General features: G+C 59.7%; 1 protein-coding gene across 1 annotated transcript; it reads right to left on the reverse strand.

Annotated features, from left to right (window-relative positions):
• Positions 1-1761: 1761 nt before the first annotated feature.
• On the reverse strand, positions 1762-14395 carry KCNC3 (potassium voltage-gated channel subfamily C member 3). The gene is given in 6 exon segments (XM_047792237.1): positions 1762-2994; positions 5940-6045; positions 6047-6066; positions 6309-6500; positions 7858-8965; positions 13475-14395. Coding segments are annotated over 6 exon segments (2364 nt in total). The 3' UTR covers positions 1762-2977.
• Between the last annotated feature and the right edge of the window lie 822 nt (positions 14396-15217).

Below are 15217 nucleotides of genomic sequence, written 5' to 3' on the forward strand. Positions count from 1 at the left end.
GCGCTCAGTGACACCCCCTCCCAATCCTCGGGCGGGGGGCGGGGAGGGGGTTTCCTGAGGCCGTGGGAGCAGAGAGAGGGAGGTTGCTAATTCCATGGGCCCCCAGCTCCAAAAAGGGGAGTCCCCTAAGGAATCTGGGACAGGTGCGGTCTCTGGGCCTGGGGGAGGTAGCGCATCCTTGAGCCAGGATGAGATATGAGAAATGATTTTCCACCCGCGAACGTGGCGAGGCGAGGAACGCCGGGAAAGGGCGAGCTGGGGTCCCAGACCAGGTGGATATGTCGTTTCCCAAACTCCTTAAAGTCCAAGGTCCCTTCATTCAGGCACAGCCTCTATTTTAAAATGGCAACACTTCTAACCTAAATAAACGATATCCTGGCCAAGCAGCAGTATCTGGACTTACTGGCTTATGTGCAAAATGCCAGAAAAGACAAAACTTTAAAAATAAGTGTCCTTGTACTGCCTAAAACCTTAGCACATAGCAAGGGATACACTGTCTGGGAAACACCGTCTATGAAGAAGGTGCCTTTGGGGCATCATTTAAGGAAAGGGGCTCTTAGGGGGACAAGGTTAGGCATGAGAAAAGGAGAGCCGGGGAAAGTCCTGTTCCCTGAAACTGCAGACAGGTTGAGCCTTTCTTGGAAGTTCTAGCATCAGGGTAACCTGAGGTGGATGTCAGAAGTCAGATTCGGGAGTGTCCAGAAGTGTGGGAAGGATTTGGAGCATCCCAAAGGCTGAAAGTGAGCGGAAGGTCTGGGTCAAGTCTTGGAGGTTGGAGAGGTGCTGGGATGCAGCGCAGCAGTGGGTGGGAGTGGGGGTGGCAGCAGCATCTGTGTGCAGAGGTTAAGTCCAGGAGCGTGTGGGGATTTGGAGGATGCTGGGTGCCAGAGTCAGTCTCAGGAATTCTGGGGGCAGGTCTCCTGTCCTGGGAATCTGGAGGGGGTGGGAATTTTGTATGCGAGGGCCAGATCATCCCAGGAATCCTGGGATGGGAGGTCTGAGTCCATGCTGAAACGGAGGCGAGCAGATCCCTGCGGGCGGGGCCGTGGGTGGAGGAGGATGGAGTGAAAGTCCCCAGCGGGATCCTCCTAAAGGCTGAGGGAGCAGCTGTCCGCAGCCCACCCCCCACCCCCCACCCCCCCGCCTCCACTTCCACCATCTGAGCTCAGCTCGGTTTTTGGCTTGGATTCCTCCTTCCCCCACATAGCTGCTAATTTTTTTTTTTTTTTTAAATCCGTGCGTGCCGGGTTGCCCTCCTGGGGTGAAGGGTAGGATAGGAGACCCTCCTGTGGCTTAATGGCCAGCCTGATTCCCCCCTGGAGGTCCCCACCCCCTTCCCTCGAACGCGGCATGCAGCCCCTGGCGGCTTATTGCTGAGGTGGAGTTGGAGGGGGCGGGGTTCAGATTCGGGGAGGCATGCAGAGTTGGGGTACCCCAAAACGTAATTGGCATAATTTGGACGTATTTACACGAGTTAATGGGAGGGGGTGTCCTATGGCTCATGGAGACCTGAGAAGGCTTTTTTAGGGGGGCGAAGAGTTGGGGGGATGGGCTTTGGCTCCTCCCCCTCCATCCTGGAGGCCCAGGTTGGGGCGAGGGGCCCGGGGGTGTCTGCTGGCGTCATCGTCTCGGTTGCATATTATTAATGACTTTTTGATTTAAAAAAAAAAACAAAAAAACCTTTCCCCACCCCCCACCCCCAGCTCCTTTGACCTTCTTCCCTGTCACCCCCAAGTCCCCCCACGGGGGGGAGGGGAGCGCTAGAGGATGGAGGGCAGGGTTGGGGGAGCGCGGCGGGCGGCCCTGGGAGAGCCAGGGGGGGTGGCAAGGGGCGCGAGGCGCAGGGACACCCCGCTCAGGCCCGCGATGCTGCTCAGGCTGCGGGATTTCTCGTAACCTGGGGGGAGGGAGGCGGAGGACAGAAACATGGGGAGGAAGCGGCGGGGGGGTGCGGGGGGGGGTGTCCAGCAGACAGACCCCAAGACGGAAGGAAGCCAGAGGGAAACAGGCAGAAGGGACAGAAGGTGGAGAGAGCAAAAGGCAAGAGAGAGAACGCGATGGAGAGGGCAAGATCCAGAGAGAAGGCAAGAGATAGAGACAGTGAGGGAGACAGAGAGACAGACACCAAGGTACAAACGACAGATGGCAAGAGATGGAGAGATGGACAGAGGCGGACCAAGGAGATGGAGAGAGAGAGAGAAGTGAACAAATTGGACAGTCAGTTGGCATCAAGGAGAAAGGTTCAGACACGGGGAGGGGGGAGAGACTCAGGGTTAGGAGGTAGGGTGGCACTCACCGAGCCTCCCCCCCATCCCCACCGCCACCCGCCCCAACTCCCCTCCCCCGAGTTGGCCCCCTCGCCTGAGCAAAAAGGTGGGGGGCAGCAAGGCAGATGGTGGGCGGCGGGCACGGGCATGGAACTCGGGTGGAATGCCAGTGGGGGATGGGGAGCAGCCGGTGCAGAGGGCTTGGGAGGGAATGGGTGGTGCTGCAGGGGATGGGGGTAACCTAGATGTGAGAAAGGAGGGCGGGGGGGGGGCCCTGTGTGGTGCTGAATGGAGCACTAGTTGACAGTGCCCCCCCCCGGGGGGGGGTGCGGGGAGCTGGCTGATGAGGTGAGGCTCAGATGAAGGTTGTGATGGGGCATCTTTAAAGGGTTAAGAAGCCTTTAAAGGGGCGTCTTGTGATGGGAAGATTCTGACAGCGTGTAGACAGTCAAAGGGATCTGAGGCTCCAGAGTACTTGTGAGGTTTCTTGAAAGCTTGGGAATGTGTACCAGCGGCTGGGCTGACCTAGGGCTTTCCTAGGCAGTGCCAAGGGGGTCTGTCGGGACGAGAGCATCCTGACTGTAGGAGAGAGGTCCTGGGGCACAGGGGGTTGGAAGCCCCGTAGTATTTCGAGGACACCCCCTCCCCACCATTCCCAATTGCTAACCTGGGGGGAAGGGGCAGGGGGGGACCGAGGGTCTCGCGAGGTCTCAGGCGGTGACAAGAGCTGGGGACAGAAATACACAGAGTCACGGCGCGGGGGAAGGGTGGTCAGAGGGAACCCCCCAACACAGCCTCACTGTTGGGGGGCCGGAGAAACGCCGGGATCTCTTCCTCCTCTCTGGTGTTTTCCGGGGGAAGGGAGCAGTGAAATGGGGGCGGCCAGAGACATCAAATATGGAGGGAGCTTCCGGGGTGGCTGGGAGGAGGGGGGGGATGGAGGGCGAGGAGGGGGGAGCTGGGGAGGAAGGGGCAACCAGGGTCAGGTGCTGGGAGGAGGGAAGACAGAAAAGGGAGGGGTCCTGGGACTGGCGGGGGGACAGGTCAGGAGCAAGGGTCTTGGAAGGTGGGGGTGGGTCCTAGAGGAAGTAGGGGGTGTGGAAAGGGGAGGGATCAGGACTGGGGGGAGGGAATTCAGCCAGCCCCATCAGCTCCAGCCATTATTTGAGTCCAATGAATGGATTTTGGCATCAGAGGCAAGATAAGCAAAGACCTCCCCCACCGATCCCCCCAACTCCTCCCTCCCCCATATTCCCCAATCCTCCCCCCTCCCCCTCAACTCCCCGGGGGCCGTCCAGACCTGGAAGTAGGGAACGAAGGGAGATAACAGGACGGGGAGCAAGCAGGGGGAGGGGTGAAATGGGAGCAGAAGAGGCGGGGGCTGGTGATGAGATGAACGTGAAGGATGATGGGGCTGGGGGGTGGAGGGGGGGCGGTGTTGGAACAGAGAGGTCTAGGGGTAGAACAAGGAGAGCCAGACAGTCCCCTCGGGACTAGGAGCCCAGAAGCCTGGGTTCTTGTCCCCACCTGCTCTGTGGCCTGGGATTGGCCATGGCTCTCCCTGAACTTCCGAAAAAAGAAAACACGGGGTTTAGATGAGGCTGTCCTTGGAGGCTAAGTCCTGCTATGGCATCGCCTTAGGCTGCAAATAGGGATTCTTGAGGATGTATTTCTGTATTGCGAAGGAAGATTCCACGGGTGTTTGATGAATGACTAAGTGATGGATCAAATGCCTTCAGGTGGCTTCCCATCACTTTTTAAGATCAAATCCAGCCTTTCACCTCGGCCAAAAAAGTCTTTTCCTCAGACACCTACCCTCTCCCCTAAGCTACTCAGCTCCAGCCATGCTTCCCTCCTTGCTCTTCTTTTAAAGAACCAAACTCATCCCATCTCGGTTCCTCAGGGCCTTTGCACTTATGTTTCGTCTGTCTGCCTGGCCCTTTTTAGTTTTCAAGCTTCAAGTCACCTTCTCAGAAAGGCCTTCACAGACCCCCTTATTTGAAGTGGCTAGAGTAATTATCTTTTTGTTTTCTGCTTTCTCCAATCACGGAGTGGCAAACTTTCATTCTACAGGGCCAGAGAGTAAATATTTCTGGGACGCTGCCAGCCACAGCCATGCCATCTCTGCCGAAACTATTCCACTCTGCTGTTGCAGACAGTGGCTGGGCTCCAATAAAGCTTTATTTACAAAACAGCTGGTTGACAGATTTGGCCCATGGTTGCAGTGTCTTGACCCAGCCTCGAGTGTTAGCTCTGTGATGGCAGGTTCTTGCAAACCTCCAGGGCCTGGAACTGTACCCTTAATCACGTGTTGCTGAGTGAATAAGTGAATGAGTGAATGGGTGGAGTTAGGGGTTACCTGGAGTTGCTGTGAGGATTATGGAATATATGTTAAATTCCTGACATGTGGGAAGTGCTTGCTTATGTTTGCTGAATAATTCATTTCCGTCTCTTCGCTCTGTCTCCCTCCCCTCCCCACTGGCTGGTCCTGATCCTGTCTCTTTTGACTCCTGCCCCCCCTCTCTTTCCTTCCTTTTTCTATATATATATATATATATATATATATATATATATATATATTGTCTTTTGTCTTTTTTGTTGTTGTTGTTGCTATTTCTTGGGCCACTCCCGCGGCATATGGAGGTTCCCAGGCTAGGGGTCCAATCGGAGCTGTAGCCACCAGCCTACGCCAGAGCCACAGCAACGCGGGATCCGAGCTGCATCTGCAACCTACACCACAGCTCACGGCAACGCCGGGTCGTTAACCCACTGAGCAAGGGCAGGGACTGAATCCGCCACCTCATGGTTCCTAGTCAGATTCGTTAACCACTGCGCCACGACGGGAACTCCTATATTGTTTTTTTTTTTTTTAGGGCCACAGGTGCAGCATATGGAGGTTCTCAGGCTAGGGGTCAAATTGGAGCTGCAGCTGCCGGCCTCCACCACAGCCACAGCAACACCAGATCCAAGCCACGTCTGGAGCCTACACTGTAGCTCACGGCAATGCCGGATCCTTAACCCACTGAGCAGGGCCAGGGATCGAACCTGTGTCCCCATGAATACAAGTCAGTCTCTTAACCCACTGAGCCACAACAGGAACTCCTGAGGTAGTGATTTTTTCTAGACCTGTGTCTGCCTCTCCCACCATATTAGGTGCTCCTGCTAGGAAGGTGTGTGGTGTGTGACTGGGGGGGAGAGGGGTGTTTGATTTGCTGACTGTTGAATTTCCCATGCCTGGCAGCACGGGGAGCAGGTGGGTGCTCTAGCAGTGCCGGCCAATCCACAGGTGACTGGAGGAAGGGCTGGGTCTTCCTCACCCCATCCTGCACCCAGAGGGTGCTCCTGGGTGTGTACCCCATTTTGTCGATGAAACAGGTGAAACCAAGAGGGGAGGCGGGCAGAGAGATGTGGATGGGGGTGAGGATGGGGGCCGGTCGTGAGGGCGGGGGAAGGAAGTCAGGCACTCAGTGGGGAGGGCGGGTGTTAGTTCTAGGGGGTTAGTGAGGGTCTCGGCAAGTCCTGGGCAGGTGGCTATGGGGTCAGTGTCAGGGCTGAAGGTTAACCGGATGGAACCGTTCACAGTGAGGGGACAGGAGTTCGGTCAGTGGGGGCTGCATGTTCTCAGATGGGTTAGTTGGGGGGGAGAGGATTCAGAGGGTGGGGGCTACTTACCCTGGGGGGAGGGGGTTCGTCCACTAGGGGGATATCCAGGCCGCAGCGTTGGCGTTGAGGTCGGGCAAGAAGCTTGGGGGGCCTGGCTTACGCCAGTCTGGGAGGGGCAGTGGGGGAGCACCGATGGCTGGGGGTGGGGGAAGAGGCCAGAGGGTCCAGGGTTGGGGGGGGAATGGAGATGGAATAAAGACAGGTGAAGGGTCAGTGGTGAGGAAATTGGGGGGGGGGGGGTCTGAGAGGGAGGGAATTTGGGGCCAGGAGATGGGGGAAGGGAAGTCCAGCACCTCCTCCCCCATCTCCCTCTCTCCCCCCCCGGGGGGGGGAGGGGAGAGAGGGAGGGTCCCAGGGGGCCAGTGGAGGGCACCTCACCTTTCCGGATGGAGCCATCAGGGGAAGGGGCGTAGTCGGTGAGGAGGAAGCAGGCTCTGTCCCGGCTGTAGCGGCCACGGCTCCCAGGGGTGATGGGGCTCTTGTCTTCTGGGGACATGGCGGGCTGGTCGATGGCCGGGCAGTCCTCATGGGCAAGCGCAGCTGCTGCAGGGTCCCCATTGGGGCGGGGATCTGTGTTCCGAGGGTCAGAGAAAGACACGGAGTGAAGCGTGGGGACATGTGGCAAGGGCAGGCTCAGCAAGGAGAGGGTGATGGAGGAGGCAGGATGCTGAGGGCTTGGCTGGTGGGTTTGGGGAGAGGGTACCTGGGAAGGGCGTGGAGTATAGGAAGAGACAGCTGGGTGAGGGGAGGGTGCTGAAAAGGACAGGCGGGGGGAGGGTGTTGGGTGTTGGAGGGGCTGGGCACAGGGGACGAGGTGCCTGGGAAATGAGCTGGGCTGAGGGGACTGAGCCATAGTGGAGGGTGGGGGTGATTGGTTGAAGCCTAGGGAACAGGGCATCGCGGGGGTAGGGGGTGGTTGGGATGGGTTTGGAGGGATGTAGGGGGCTGGGAGGTGGCTGTCTCGGGAAGGGTGGTGGCCGCTGGAAAGGGCATGGGGGGTGGGGGTGGGGCATTGGGAAGGTGACAGATGAGGGAGGGGGGAGGTAGGGGTCCCCCAGGCTCTGACTTGAGCTATTTTTAATTGGCGTGAAACTGGGTCAGCGGCTGAGGGAGCAAGATGGGGGCCGGGCGGCCCAGCTCCGTTTCTTGACCTACTTAAGGCATGGGGGTGGGGCCCCACCAGCCTCTTCCTCCTCCCAGACTGACACCCCAATTGCTGCCTCTGAGACACAGACTCCCCTGGGGAGAGGGACTCAGTCAACTTTCCTCTCCTGTCCTCTCCTTCTCTTGGCCTCCGGGCAACAGCTCCCCCTGCAGAGCCAGAGTGGACGCTGGGTCCCAAGCACCCTCCTGTCACATGACCTTCTTGCCCTCTGGGCACCCTCCCCTGGCCTCCACTCAACTCTTGGCTCAAAGTCTTGTCTCCTCTCTTGGTCTCGCTGTCGTTAGAACTTGAACTTGCCACTGGCTCTCCGCCTCCCCCCATCCCCGTCCCCGTCCTGCTCCCAGTGACACTCTCTTGGTTCAGACTTTAGATGCTTTTATACAGGGTCTCTGGGAGACTCAGATGCTGCAGCTCTGGCCCCCTGTGATTTGAGCATGAGACTCTCTCGGAACACCCCCTCCTGCTTCTGAGTCCCTCTCACCCGCTGGCTGATGATTCTGCCTCCTGGTCTCTGGTCCCTACCCACACGATACCATGGCTGCAAGTTTCTCTCTCTCCCCAAAACTCTTCCACACAAAATCTCTTTCTCCATCCCTGTTTCCCCGCGTCTCCGACCTCAGCGATTCCTGTTGGCTCTCCTCCACCTCTGTTGCTGACCCCGTCTCTCCCAACTCAGCAACTGCCTCCTGCCCCGCCCCCCAAACCTCCCCCCCTCTTCCTGGTCCGTCCCCACCCTCGCCCCACCCGGCGTCCCTTCCTCACCTGCCCGGTTGATCTCAATCACCTCCTCCTGAGCCAACGGGCAAGGCTCCCCGGGGGCCGGCAGCGGGGGCAGCCCCATGATCCCGAGCCCACCCGCTCCCCCCCTGAGCAGCCCCGGGTGCGTGTGGGGCCCAGGCGGGTAGGCGCCGGCCACAGTCACCCCCACGGAGGGCGGGGTGATGGGCGGCGGGGGGCTGATGCCGCCACTGCTGTGGTGTGGGTGGGGCGGGGGCGGCGGGGGCGGGTCGGGCTTGCAGTAGTTGGGCGAGCCGGGCTGCGGGGGCCGGGGGATGTGTTTGTTCTTCTTCTTGGGCAGCTTCTGCTTGGCCATGGCCAGCGAGTAGTACATGCCAAAGTTGTTGACAATGACGGGCACAGGCATGGCGATGGTGAGCACCCCGGCCAGGGCACACAGCGCCCCGACCAGCATCCCCGACCACGTCTTGGGGTACATGTCTCCGTAGCCCAGGGTAGTCATGGTGACCACGGCCCACCAGAAGCCGATGGGGATATTCTTGAAGTAGGTGTGGTTGGAGCCTAGGATGTCATCGGGGTCCGCGCCGATGCGCTCAGCATAGTAGATCATGGTGGCGAAGATGAGGACGCCCAGCGCCAGGAAGATGATGAGCAGCAGGAACTCGTTGGTGCTGGCACGCAGCGTGTGGCCCAGCACACGCAGCCCCACGAAGTGGCGCGTGAGCTTGAAGATGCGCAGGATTCGGACGAAGCGGACGACCCGCAGGAAGCCCAGCACGTCCTTGGCGGCCTTGGAGCTGAGGCCCGAGAGCCCCACCTCAAGGTAGAAGGGCAGGATGGCCACACAGTCGATGATGTTGAGGCTGCTCTTGAGAAACTCCACCTTGTCCGGGCAGAAGGTGATGCGCATGAGAAACTCGAAGGTGAACCAGACGACGCACACACCCTCGACGTAGGTCAGGAAGGGCTCCGTCTCCACCTCCACGTTGGTGATGTTCTCCGGCGGAGCCCCCGGGATGGGAGAGGCCTGCGTCACCGTCTTGTTGCTGATGTGGATGAAGCCCTCGTGGGTCTCCAGGCAGAAGGTGGTGATGGAGATGAGGATGAAGAAGAGGGAGGCAAAGGCCACATACTGCGGGGCAGGGCGGGAGAAAGAGGGCAAGAGGTGACCCGGGCATCTGGTCGACCAGCCCCTTCCCCAGACCCGAAGGCCAAGGGCATCCGGGAGCCCCACCCCCATCCCGTCCTGCAACCTGTTCTTCTCTGTAAAGCTTGCGGAAGGATCGGAGGCAACTCTCCCCCAGCCTGGGTGAGGAGCTGGCCCCAGCAGCGGCAGCAGATGGGCGACTTCTTTCCTGGAAACAGCAATTTCTGTCTCCTGGGCCACCGCCCCGCCCCCTCCTGTTCCCCGCGTCCTCTCTCAGGGGTCCCTGGGAGGGGGCAAGGGTTCTGCTGTGGATGCGTAGAGAGAGACTAAGAACATACCTCCTATGTCTCAGAGGCTTTGGGGCTTGGCTTGGAGCCAAGACAAGGGGAAAGAGAAAAGGTGGGCAGGGAAGCAGAACCAGGAGGTGGTTAGGAGTAAGAAAGCCTGGGAGTTTCCTAGTGGTTCAATGGTTAGGACTCAGTGCTTTCACCACTGCAGCCCAGGTTCAATCCCTGGTCTGGGAACTGAGATTCCCCATCAAACTGCTGCACAGACAGCACCCCCTCCCCCCCAAAAAAGAGTAAGAAAGCCTGGGTTTAAATCTAGGTTTTCTCCTATCTAAATGGGCAAGGAGATTAAGCTTTTTGAGCCTCAAATTTTTTACAGGACTGCTGTAAGGTTTTCATTAGATAAGTATACAAAGGGCCTGCTGTCTAGAACTCACAGGGGCTGAGCTGTCATTAGCGCACGGGGACAGCAATTAATGAGGGGCAAGGTCGAGACTTTAGATAGGCTTTAATGCTTAAGGTTTTTTTGTTTGTTTGTTTGTTTGTTTTTAGGGCTGCCTCCCAGGGCACATGGAGGTTCCCAGGCTAGGGGTCAAATCAGAGCTGTAGCCGCTGGCTTACACCACAGCCACAGCAACAGCAACGTCAGATCTGAGCCGCATCTGCGACCTACATCACGGCTAATGGCAATGCCGGATCCTTAACCCACTGAGCAAGGCCAGGGATCGAACCTGCGTCCTCATGGATGCTGGTCAGATTAGTTTCCGCTGAGCCACGACAAGAACTCCCTGTTTAAGGAGCTCGATGGTAATGTCTGGGTCTCAGAAAAGGGAGACGGCTGGGGGAGGCCCTCACCCAAAAGAACAGCTCACAGTGGTAGAAACAACGGAAGGGGGAGGGGTGTTAGGGCCTGAAGGGTCAAGACTGAAAAAAGGGAAGACCATAGGGGTGGATTTAAGGCTCTGGAAAGGAAGAGGAGGTCGGGGGCTTGGCCATGGGGGGAGAAAGCAGAGCTGGGTCCAAAAAGAGGCAAGCGGGCTTGTCAGAGGAGCATAGATATGGGGGTGGGGGCGCCTGGGTCGTTTCAAGATGAAGAAAGACCAGTGTCCTGAGCACAGTGGTGTAAGTTTTGATGAAGGCCTTGAGGAGAGGAGGCAGGGTCGAGATCTTGGAGAGGACCCCTAGAAATGGTGGTTGGCTTTATCAAAATATGTGTAGAGGGGAGAACAACGGCGTGGGGCTGGTCCTTAGAGAAGGAAGGGGATGGGCGTTGAGGCAGAGGGGGCGTTAGCCAGAAGGGTAGAGGAGAGAGGGCCTGGGGTGCAGCGAAGATAGAAGGGCCAGAGGTGGGCGGCAGAGGGGAACCCTAGATCTTAGTGTGGACCTGGGGCCAGCACTATGCCTCGGCTCCCCTTTCCACCACAGGGGTGGGAGGCAGGGTCCAGGCCTGGGAGACCTCGCCTTCAACGTGAGGTGCAGAGAAGACAGCGGCGTCAGAGTCCGCTCAAAAGGTAGCCCTAGGACTGGGGGTGGGTCAGGAGTCCGAGCTGGCCCTCTGCCCCGCCCCCCTCTTCGTTTCTCCGCAGTGGTTTTAAGAGGCCAGAGGCCGCCGCAGAGCGCATGCCCGGTGCTCCCCCGCCCCCCTCGGAGCCGGGCGCCAGGCGCAGGCTGCGGCACCGCAGTGGGGGCGGGCCGGCCGGGCCAGGGGGCGGGGCGCGGCGGCCAGCACCACGGACAGCTCCCCCGCCGCAGTGCGCAGCCGCGGGGACGGGGAGCGGTCTTAACCCGCTCGGAGCCGGAGCCGAGCAGCTAGTGCGCAGCCGCAGGGCCGCTTCACAGCAGGAGGCCATAAGCCAGGCACTCGATTAACTCCTTCCCTCCCGGGGCACAGAAGGAAAGGTGGGCACCCGCCGCAGTGCGCAGCTTAGAGGCTGGACAGCGTCAGTACTGGTTTACCCCCTTTGCCCCCAGATGGTTCAAAAGCAGAAGGGGTGGAGGGCACGGAGTCCCTGGAAGAAGGAAAGGAGAGATTATGGGGAGGGAACCGGGGGGAGGGAGAGCCTACCCTCCACTTTGCATTGGCCTCAGCTCTCACAGTCTCATTTGGAGGCTAGAAAATGCTTGGCCCTATGTGGACACTCAAAACATTTGCAAAGTAAACTGAGTGACACCCCGCCCCACCCGGGCCACTAGCCTCACCTCGGAACCCTTCGGTGGGGTCACAAGAGGGAAGGACGCCTCGGGCCATGGGGGGAGGGTGCGGCTCAGAGGCCTGAGGGGGCATCTAGGGCCACGTTCCTTCCGCACCTCCTTCCCCCCCACCTCCCCCGACTCAACCCCAAATCTCGCCAACTCAGCGCTTCCTGGGGACCAAACTTTCTGCGGTGCCTCCGGGCCCCCCTCCCCCTCGCTCCCTCCCCTGGCGCGAATGCGGCACTGCGGCTCCGCGTCCTTCCCGGCCCAGGACGCGGCACGGAGGGGGGAGGGGGCCGGACCGACTCCTCTGGGAGTTTGGGTCCCCGGGAGGCTAGGCGATCTGGAGACTCTCCTCTTTCCCTCCTCTTTCTAATTCACCCCCATCTTAAACAGTCCTCCTCTCTTGCAACACAGCGAGGAAGTTGGGAGAGGAACAGGTTCAAGTGAGAGCCGGGCGGGAAGGACAGCTATTCAGCCTGAGAAGTTACAGATGTTTGAGGAAAGTTTTGCGGGAGTGAAGCGGGAATGGAGGGAGCTTTGAGGGAAATCCGGAATTTTGAGGCTGGAGGGAGGATAAGGCTGGACTATGGGCTCTTTTGTTCACTTTTGCAGGGGGGCGGGTGCTGGGGGGGGCCCAGTCCCGGGCTTTGAATTGGGTAGTAGACTGGGGGGAGGCGTTGGAAAGGGGAAGCAAGCAGGGCTGAGGTGGGGGGAACGGGTGGAAAGATACTAAGGTAGGGTAGAAAGAACTGGGAGCTATTTTGAGAGGGAAGTTTGCAGGCTGATAACATGAGGAAGGTCCTACGGACTGAGGTGAGGCAAAGTTCAGGAGTTGGAAGGAAAGTCATTTACAGAAAAGGAAAGAAACTGGAAGGCTGAGGGTGAGGGGTGAGAGGGAGGGAGGGAGGGAGAGAGAGGAAGAGGGTTATACGGTTTAAACAACGGAAGGGAGAAGCTGGGAGCATCTGGATGAGAGAGAAGCAATTCTGGAGGGCATATGGGAAGTTCTGGAGAGGAAAGGCATATTATGGGGGCTTAGGACTCTTCTGGAGACATTGAGGAGGAGTGTGAACGGCTCGGGGGAAGTCTGGAGCTGTATGGGGAAATCCTTGGGAGGAGAGGTGGTGTGGAGGATGCAGGAAGGGATGTGAACACAGAGGGGGCAGCAGGCGCCCGGGAGGGAAAATGTCCCAAGACTCACTGAGGGCGAGGGAGAAGTGTCCTAGCCGAGCAAGTCATTGGGGGAGTTCAGAGTGTCTGGGTGGGGGGTTGGGGGGCTCTGCAATTGGGATGGGAACTATTCTGAGACTTTAAGGGAAGAAGAAGAGGGAGGGATGTCAAAAATAACCAAGAGACTCAAAGTTGGAGAGAGCGGACTGGGAGAGGGGCAGAGGCAGAATCAGGCTTTGGGAGAGCCTGAAGGACTGAAGGTTGGAGAGCTAGACAGCAGGCTCCAGAGGGTCTGAGAGGGGTGGGGACAGTGTTCACAGGGTCTGGAACACTTTGAGGGTTAGGAAGAGATGTCTTCTGGGGATCTAGGGATGGTCCAGGAAACTGAGGGCTGGGAGGGGCCTTCTGAGGGACTGAGGCATGGCCAAGAGAGATGAGGTTAAGAGGGGACAGGAAAGCTCCGACGGGTAAGGGAAGGTCTCTCTGGAGGGGTCCAGGAAAGGCGGCGGTGGGGTTATTCAGGGGACTTATTTAGGAGATTCACGGTCAGAGAGGAAGTGTCTAACTAAGAGTCTAGGATGGCCTAGAGAAGCAGGATGGGGTTTAGCGAGGTCTGGAGAATTCTGAGAGTGCTCTGGGGATGGCTGGGAGAGGCCGGGGTGTTCAAAGGAGTATGGGAGGCTCAGGGATGGGCTAAGAGTCTTCTAAGAGCCTGGGAGGCCAGGAGACTAGGAGGGGCTGAGAAGGGCCAGGGACTGAGGGCAGGGATGGGGCGTTTCTGAGGGTCTGGGAGCCCCTGGAGAGGGGAGGATGGGGACCCCCCCCCCGAGAGAGCGCTCACCCTGGCGGCCCGCGACGAGTAGGGGTCCTCGAAGAGCGCCCACACGCGGGGCTGCCAGCGGCGCCACCACGTGCCGCCCGCGCCGCCCGCGCCCCCTGGCGGGCCCCCGGCGCCGCCGCCCGCGTCCTGGAAGCAGAGGCGCTTGAGCTCGCCGCCAGCGCCGTCCAGGCCGCCGCCGCCCGCGCCCGCCTCGTCGTCCAGGCCCGCGTCGTGAGCGCCCGCGGCGTTGGCGGCGTTGGCTGCGCCTGCGGGGTCGGGTGCCTCGAAGGAGTCGAGTGCTTCCTCGGCGTCCCGGTGCTGCCGGTAGGTCATCCAGCAGCAGGCCTCCACGTCGGTCTCGTCGATGCCCCAGAAGCCGAGCTCCTCCTCGAAGAGCGGCCCGCACACGTCGGCCGGGCAGTGCAGCTTGCCGGTGCGGTAATAGTTGAGCACGTAGGCGAAGACACCCGGATGCCGGTCAAAGAAGAACTCATCGGCGCCCGGGTCGTAGTCGAAGCGCGCCGCCGCCTCGGGCTCCGTCAGGCCGGCCAGCCGCGTCCCCGGCAGGGTGCGCAGCGTCGAGCGGTACGTCTCATGGCGCACGCCGCCCACGTTGATCACGATCTTGCCACTGTCGCCACCGCCGCCGCCGTGCCGCCCCATGGCCGCCGCCGGCAGCCCGGGGCATGGCTCGGCGCGCCGGCCCCCGGGCCCGCGGGGTGCCGGGGGGCCCGCCGCAAACGCGGCGGAGCCGGGCTGCGCAGGCTGCTGCTGCTGCTGCTGCTGCTGCTGCTGCTGCTGCTGCTGCTGCTGCTGCTGCTGCAGCGGCGCCGGCGGGGGCAGCGGCGGCGGGGACTCGGGTGGCTGCAGCGGCAGCGCCGACTGCTGTTTGCTGGCCCCCTGGCGCCCGCGGAAGGACGAGACGCAGACTGAGCTAAGCATTGGATGGGGGGCGGAGCGGGAGGGGCGGGGCGACTGGGGGCGGGGCCTCAGGAGAGACAGACGTGATTGGGTGGGAGGAGGTGATGGAGGAAGAGGGTGGAGCCTTCGGGAGGGAGAAATCAAAGTGATTGGCCTGGAGAGTTTGGGGCGGAAACACCAACGCTGCCTAGCTGGTCGGGGCGGGGCCGCAGATACAATACACCGATTGGATCTTTGAGAGAAAGGGCGGGGCTGATGGAGGTGTTAAAGGAGGCGAGATGCGCCTCTAAAGTTGGCACCACTGGCAGAACAAAGGAGGAGGGACTAAATATGAGAAAGAGATCTGATTGAACTGAAAAAAGAAGAGGGGCGGGCAGAGGAAGGGGGACAAGTCCAAGCTATTTAAAGGAGCCTGACTGTCCCTGGCTGGCTGAGAGTGGGGCGGTGCCACAATGGGGTCCAGATTGAATAGAGAAGGGCCGCAGGTCCAGATCTAAAGAGCCAGCAGGCAGTTCCCAGGGGAGAGGGGTAGATGGAGATGGCCGGGTTGGGCTTCTAACGTTGCTTGAACGGGGCAGGGCGGATCTTAAGAAGAGGCAGAGCCACAGAAATTAGAAATTGTCCTAATTGGGCTGGAAGAGTGAGGAGGCGGGACTGAACGAGGGGCGGGAAGTGGAAATAGAGAGTGGAGAGTACTTTCGCGCGAAATGGCATTAGACTGGACTGAAAGGGAACAGGATAAGGGAAACAGAGACTGAGACCCAGTGAGGGGGCGGAAATGAACGAGGCCTAGAACCTGAGAGCTTCTAGTTAGGACTAAGGGAGGAGGCGAGGTAAAGAAGG

This window comes from Phacochoerus africanus, chromosome 8 (assembly GCF_016906955.1).
Source record: "Phacochoerus africanus isolate WHEZ1 chromosome 8, ROS_Pafr_v1, whole genome shotgun sequence".
NCBI lineage: Eukaryota > Metazoa > Chordata > Mammalia > Artiodactyla > Suidae > Phacochoerus > Phacochoerus africanus.